We start from the raw sequence: 7,489 nt of genomic DNA, 5'->3' as shown, positions 1-7,489 counted from the left end.
TTTTCCCTGCAACAGAGTGTAAACATCACTATTGATGGAGCTCTGTATTCCCTTAGAAGATAATCACATTTCAAAGAATATTTTTGAAAATGACAGTCATCACAAAATGCCATGAGAATGAATGACAATCATTAAAAAACCTGTGCTGGTTGGAAAAGCACTTAATTTCAATTTGCATTCTACATTTTTATGTCGATTGTGCTCTAGTACTCACTGGGGGCAAGCTATTTGGGTACTAGGTTGTTTTGGTACCTCCAAAATAAGTTGTTTCTGTACTTTAAAAATGTTTTGATTAATGTATCTAATCAGGGCTTTTGAAGGTGTTTTGTCATTAATATATATTGCTCATTCCGTTACTGAAAAAACTGTTCATTCAAAATGGCATTCTGGCTACATAAACCATTTTGTAAGTACCGAAACAATTATGTATTGAAATAACGAGAATTCTCAAAATAAATGTCATAAATCGGGCACATGCATTGGGGCTAGTCACGGACAACTCCCAACACTGCATAATCCGCAGGTACTGTCCTTGTCTGCCAATACACGCATCTGTACATGAGTAAGTGTATTGAAAGACGAATCGTCCAAATTCACATCAATGACCTACACCAACCAGTAATGAACCTTTTAGCTGTTATGAATTCATATGATGACATAACGAAGTGAAATTGTGGAAAATAAGGAAATGTCACCTTCAATAAACAATTCTAAAGCACACGATACATCTGACTTTGAATGTGAATTTGCTATCGCGGCCGATTCGGCCCACGACTGCACTTTGACCCAACATGTATCTCGCTTCATTGACAAGATCAACCATATAATTTTGTCAAAAAACAATGTGGATGACCAAGACAGTTGTCTTGTTTACAGAAAATAATACCAAGGATCACCAAAAACACACAAACGTAGTTTTAAGAAGACAAGCAAACCGATTTGTAATACAGCATTTCCTCAGACATATCAACAACTTACCTTGTTCCGCCATTTTCATCTGTGAACCTGTCACGTGTGCCTGATGATCAAGAAGTAGCGATTTAATAATGTTTTTTGGGCTTTCAAAAATATTTGAAAATAATTTTGTTGTAAGACACTTAAAGGTATTATAGTCATTTTGTTGTATATTTAACTCTGTCGTGTTAATTTTTATTTACTGCGAGGCAACTTTTTAAATCCGATGGTAGTAAACTTCCGGTTCACCGGTGAAAGGGGTCGGCTGAATTTCACTTCGAGAGTGTTGTAGGATATGCAGTATTTTAACCGTTGACGTCCATTTGATGAATCGCCGATAACTTAAGATTTTATTCAGTACGTATATAAATCATAAAGATAAAACATAATTGTTGTCTACATGTGAAGCGAGCAGTTCTCCGATCAGCTGGTTGTTTGTTATTGAAAATACGTGTAACCTGTCGGTCTAGTTTTTATAATCCTCAAAAAGACTTAAAGGTCAAATATAAAAGTGGAAAATCTGCTATCTGAAAGTGGGACGCTTTAGATGCTGATACTGGTAAATCCAGGTATTTATTTAGTAACCGTCCTTTGACTAGGTCAATATATTTTTGAATCGGCTTTTATTGTGTAACACGACCGAGGCGATATCCGGATACTTAGATGTTACAATCTAGGGCCTTGGGTTTTCCGGTTTAAGGAAAGTTACAAGCGTGGGAATTTCAAATGTCGAGTTGAAATAATGCGGGGCTCTCGATCTGCCAGATTTGGGACCGATATTCGGCCCCATTCCCAATGCCAAATAGTATCTTTTTTTCCCAAGTTAGACCCCAAGTTTTCCCAATTCTAAGGAAAACACCATAATTTTTCCCTATTCTAAGGGCCCCGTGCCCCAGTCCCAAAATGGGGTGTGAGAGCCCTGTAATGCACTCTAAATGGTTTATGCGCAACTCTGTGTATGGGTATTATGATCATTTGGCCGCCTACACCAATCCAGTTCCGTAATAATGTTCTGTACACGACTACACTTACACGGCAGGCCAGCCTCCTACTTTCACTACACAGCCTACTACTAACAAAATTATGGAAAACCCTGTACCAGGCTGTAGGACAAAAGTGTTTCACTGCTGCTATTGTGAAATAGTTACACATCTCGTCACCATTTAGAGTGTTAAATTGCTTTCCCAATAATCAGGATATCTTAACATGTCATGTGCGTCATGCATATTTCAGTTTGCACATACAAAGATGATGTTGTTAAGTCAAACGTCTGCTTTGGGTATGAGTACCACGAAAAAGTCATTTATTGAAGCTAATGTACCTTTATAAGTATGTGGTTGGTTTATAATTTTCTGTTTGTAATTCTGACTTGAACTGCCAATCCTCAATACTCCAGGAGTTACAATCACTTTCACTCTCTGTACCCCTGGAACCATCCTCAATACTCCAGGAGTTACAATCACTTTCACTCTCTGTACCCCCGAAACCATCCTCAATACTCCAGAGGTTACAATCACTTTCACTCTCTGTACCCCTGGAACCATCCTCAATACTCCAGGAGTTACAATCACTTTCACTCTCTGTACCCCCAGAACCATCCTCAATACTCCAGGGGTTACAATCACTTTCACTCACTGTACCCCTGGAACCATCCTCAATACTCCAGGGGTTACAATCACGTTCACTCTCTGTACCCCTGGAACCATCCTCAATACTCCATGGGTTACAATCACTTTCACTCTCTATACCCCTGGAACCATCCTCAATACTCCAGGAGTTACAATCACTTTCACTCTCTGTACCCCTGGAACCATCCTCAATACTCTAGGGGTTACAATCACTTTCACTCTCTGTACCCCTGGAACCATCCTCAATACTCCAGGGGTTACAATCACTTTCACTCTCTGTACCCCTGGAACCATCCTCAATACTCCAGGAGTTACATTCACTTTCACTCTCTGTACCCCTAGAACCATCCTCAATACTCCAGAGGTTACAATCACTTTTGCTCTTTGTTTCCCTGGAACCATCCTCAATACTCCAGAGGTTACGATCACTTTCACTCTCTGCACTCTGGAACCTTTCATGGCAAAATTGAAGACACACTGGAAGTAAATTGATTGGTCTAGAGTGGGTTCCAGGAGAAAAAAAAACTGACCAATCACAGACTGATACACTTCTTTGAAGATTACAAAGGTGAGACACTAATTTGCAAGTTTGAGATTCATGTGATGTACATCTGAGGATCAAACTTGTCGTCTTATCCACAAGATGTCACACATGGATCCTTCAGTGTTGCCATGAAATGTTCCAAGGATGCAGAGGATGTGAGGAAACAAGTTAAATGTTATTTGGTATAAGTAATGTGAAAAATCAAGTAATGAAATTTTTTTTCCATTATTTTTAGAATCATTATGGATCACAGATGAATGATGACCCCTTACAGATGGAGATTTCTACTGGAGATTTTGAGAACTTGTAGTACGCAGCTAAATGCAATTTTTTTATAATATGTACAATCTGTAAATCTAGCAGCCAGTTAGGAAAAATACATGCATATATGTCATAATGAATTATGTTTACTGAGCATTTGTGATGACTTGAAAAATGGAAACAAAAAAGTTGAAAATAGTCCATTTGATGAAAAATAGAAGTATGAACTCAAATTGTCTCTAGGAGTTATTTTAGTTAATGTTAGATGTGATTGTAAATTCTTTAAAAATAATGTTTTCAAAATTTTAACTTTATAGACAGTATAACAGGTGACCTCAACAGGGACTCTTTAAACTAGACTGGAAGCAATTGTCATCGACAATGATGGCAGAGTCTGAGGTTAGACGAAAGTCGCAGATTATCCAACTGGATATGATGAATAAGACCAAATACTACCCATTAGCTCTTGGCAGTGGGCTTCTTGTGCGTTTCATACAGTACCCTCTGACTTTAGTCAGAACGAGGTTACAGGTGCAGCGTGGGAAGGATGTATACAAAGGAACGTTCGACGCGCTGGTAAAAATCCGTGCTACAGAAGGAATCCGAGGTCTGTATCGTGGATTTGGTGTTCATGCTATACAAGCTTGTAATTCCCTGATTTACATCACTGTGTATGAGAACGTCCGACAGTTTATGATGAACCGCGAGGAATTACACACATTTAGATACAAAAGTTACCTGAGTAGCTTTATAGGAGGATTTTCTGCTAGCTTATTTTCTCAGACTGTTGCTGTGCCTATTGATATAGTGTCCCAACACATGATGTTACTTGGCCAGAGTAAACACCAAACTGAACCAGTGCCAGTCAAAGTGAAAGTGAAACTAGAGCGTTTACAAGGAATCCATATACCAGATGAGGTAAGTTGGCATGTACCTGTAATATACCACATGTCAGTTATTGACAGATACTCTAGTCCTTAAGTATCTGTTAAACAGATAAAATTGTGTCCTTAAGGACAGATACTCTAGTCCTGAAGTATCTCTGAAACAGATAAAATTGGGTCCTTAAGGACAGATACTCTAGTCCTTAAGTATCTGTTAAACAGATAAAATTGGGTCCTTAAGGACAGATACTCTAGTCCTTAAGTATCTGTTAAACAGATAAAATTGGGTCCTTAAGGACAGATACTCTAGTCCTTAAGTATCTGTTAAACAGATAAAATTGGGTCCTTAAGGACAGATACTCTAGTCCTTAAGTATCTGTTAAACAGATAAAATTGGGTCCTTAAGGACAGATACTCTAGTCCTTAAGTATCTCTTAAACAGATAAAATTGTGTCCTTAAGGACAGATACTCTTGTCCTGAAGTATCTTTTAAACAGATAAAATTGGGTCCTTCTGCCTATTTTGAATGTATTTACTGAAAAATATTAAAATAGAACAAGAGAGAAAAAAAGGGTAACCTCTGAATTCTTTAATTTGACAAGCCTATAGCTTTAAACAGAAGCTCTGGTAGTAATTGAATATTCTAAAAAGACCAAGATAAACAAATATTTGTTTTAGATATTCCACGTACAGCAATTGATATAATCATCGTTCTGGCAAAAACTGTTATTGTTAAAAATGCTGTAGAGATGAAATGTCACTTTGTGTTTTACATATTTAAATTAATGATACATAATGATGTGTTGGAATCATTTTGTGTTTGAAATTAGAAATTACATACTGTATGATTTTCAAGATACTCCATGTTTTATGTAAAGCTACATGTGAATCATTTTGTGTTTTAGGGAAGGTATAGGAAGATTGATGTTGTGAAAGCCATTATCTCGGAAGTGTACCGGAAAGAGGGCCTCCGTGGCTTCTACCGCGGGTACTTCATTTCCCTCGGAGTATATGGATTGGGCAGCTCCCTCTGGTGGCCTTTTAATGAAATTTATGCTCGTAAGTCAAGATTAAAGGAACTTCTAAGTGTATTTCTAAGCTCAACCAAAAATGAATTTCTCCTACACAGAATTATTACAATAGATCAGTTGATAGGGTGTTGGCCTACTCATTGGCATGACACTAAACCCATATTACTATATATAGTATTCAAAAGACCTTCTGTATGTTGTTCAGATATGTAGCCACTAGCTTCGGTATTGAGACCTCAGATCAAAGTGTCTGTTCATAGAACGATGAACTCAGATGTGTTGCTATTTATAGGTGTCTGTTATTAGTTCAGTGAACTGTAATCTATGTTACTATTTATAGATTTCTGTATTAAGTTAAATCTAGTTTACTTTGTGTTACTATTTATAGATATCCTTGTCCCAGTCAGTCCAAGCTGGGTACCACAGATCTTGCTCGACGGCTTTTCTGCATTTCTGTCTGGTTTAACCACTGTCACAATAACAAACTCCATGGAATTAGTGCGTGTCAGAATGCAGGTAATTATTTCAAAGCAGTTAGATATCGTAAATATATGTAGTTATCTCCCCTCCCTCTGTAATCAGATTGTACACATATTTCCACTTGTGGATTCAATTGACTCGACAGGTGTATGATATGAGATAAACTACAACATCCCCCGTGTCGTTCCTCTGGTGTCTTGATGCAGCATGCGTAGATCATCTCGCTTATCTTTCCAGGGTCAAGTATTAGTCTGGCTACTCAGAGTAACTAACTCATTTGACCTACCAGTTAAAAAAAATGCATTTTACTTCCAAGACAGTTCATTTTGGAACACCATTTATCCATCAGTTCCTGGGCATCAGCAGTCTCATTCGACCAGACTCTTGTTGCCTGTACATGAAATTGCAATTTAACAAGTGTCTGGTTGAATGAGACTAGGATGTTAGACATGACATAGCAAAGCATTTTTTCTTGTTAGAAGTTTTCAGTTCAAATGTTATTTGTGATTTAAATGTTCGTGCCACTCATTTCAAAAACTCTTATGTGTTTAAGTCATTAGAAATAACTTCCCACTTGTTCTGGTAACACAATAACAAAAAATGAAGCAAAACTTGTTTAGGAAACAGTTTGATGTATACCCCTGTAATTCAATCATCTCAGTGTTTTTCATTGTTGTGATGTAGGTTGGACGTTCCAGTTTTAAGGAAACACTAAGAAGGACATGGCAGGAAGAAGGACTAGGAATCTTTACTAAAGGTCTCACAGCACGTATGATCCATGTGGCTCCCTTTAGTTTTCTTATCATGTCATCATATTCCACCATTAAACACCTCAGTCTCAAGGATGAGTACAAGGAACAGGTGCAGTGGTGATGATAATTATACAGTTATCTCCCCTGATTGCAGAGATGGTTTTCTCTCTTGGTGTCAGTGACATTGACGCTCATGTGGTGGCCTCTCCAGGCTCCAATAACACCTCTGTGTTTTTATCAGGTGACAACCCTTGGTTACCTGATCTGTCACTTGTGAATGTCTGTTGGTCTTACAGAATATAGTAATATATTAATCCAATAGATTTTAATAGAGTCTGAGATGCTTTTATCTTTCAAAATGACTGTAAGTCATGTAAATCTACTTATAAACCAGACACAGGGTATGCTGCATTAAGATAACAGGTTGATTTAACATTTTGGAAACAAACAAGATGTTGATTGATAAACTGGTTAATGATAAGGTTGTATCTGCGTAAATGGGCCAGATTCTTTGTAATCAGGTTTACTGATCGTTCATTTCTAATCAAAAAAGGTTATTTTTCTGCTGCTCCGTTCATTTAATCAGGAAAAGGAGCCCTAGACTGGATTTTTAGACACCGACCATTAATAGGAGAGGGTGAGGGCATGTAGTACTAACCATGTCTGTCTGTCTCATAGAATCAATGTCCTATCTCCTTCTTAATCAATGTCCTATCTTCGATGTCCTATCTCCTAATTAATCAATGTCCTATCTTCGATGTCCTATCTCCTTCTTAATCAATGTCCTATCTTCTTCTTAATCAATGTCCTATCTCCTTCTTAATCAATGTCCTATCTTCTTCTTAATCAATGTCCTTTCTTCTTTTTAATCAATGTCCTATCTCCTTCTTAATCAATGTCATATCTCCTTCTTAATCAATGTCCTATCTTCTTCTTAATCAATGTCCTATCTCCT

General features: G+C 37.5%; 1 protein-coding gene across 1 annotated transcript; it reads left to right on the top strand.

Moving 5' to 3' along the window:
• The first annotated feature begins 3,771 nt into the window (after positions 1-3,771).
• Positions 3,772-6,669, top strand: LOC132550878 (solute carrier family 25 member 44-like). Its single transcript, XM_060214974.1, has 4 exons — positions 3,772-4,305; positions 5,177-5,330; positions 5,691-5,818; positions 6,467-6,669. The coding sequence occupies exons 1-4, from the start codon at positions 3,772-3,774 to the stop codon at positions 6,653-6,655; spliced, it is 1,005 nt and encodes a 334-aa protein (XP_060070957.1). The 3' UTR covers positions 6,656-6,669.
• The last annotated feature ends 820 nt before the right edge of the window (positions 6,670-7,489 follow it).

This window comes from Ylistrum balloti, unplaced genomic scaffold, assembly GCF_031769215.1.
Source record: "Ylistrum balloti isolate Yb309-2 unplaced genomic scaffold, AGI_CSIRO_Ybal_v1 Utg370154, whole genome shotgun sequence".
Classification (NCBI taxonomy): domain Eukaryota; kingdom Metazoa; phylum Mollusca; class Bivalvia; order Pectinida; family Pectinidae; genus Ylistrum; species Ylistrum balloti.
The sequence above is the reverse complement of the archived record's forward strand: the minus strand, read 5'-3'. Positions and strand labels throughout refer to the sequence as shown.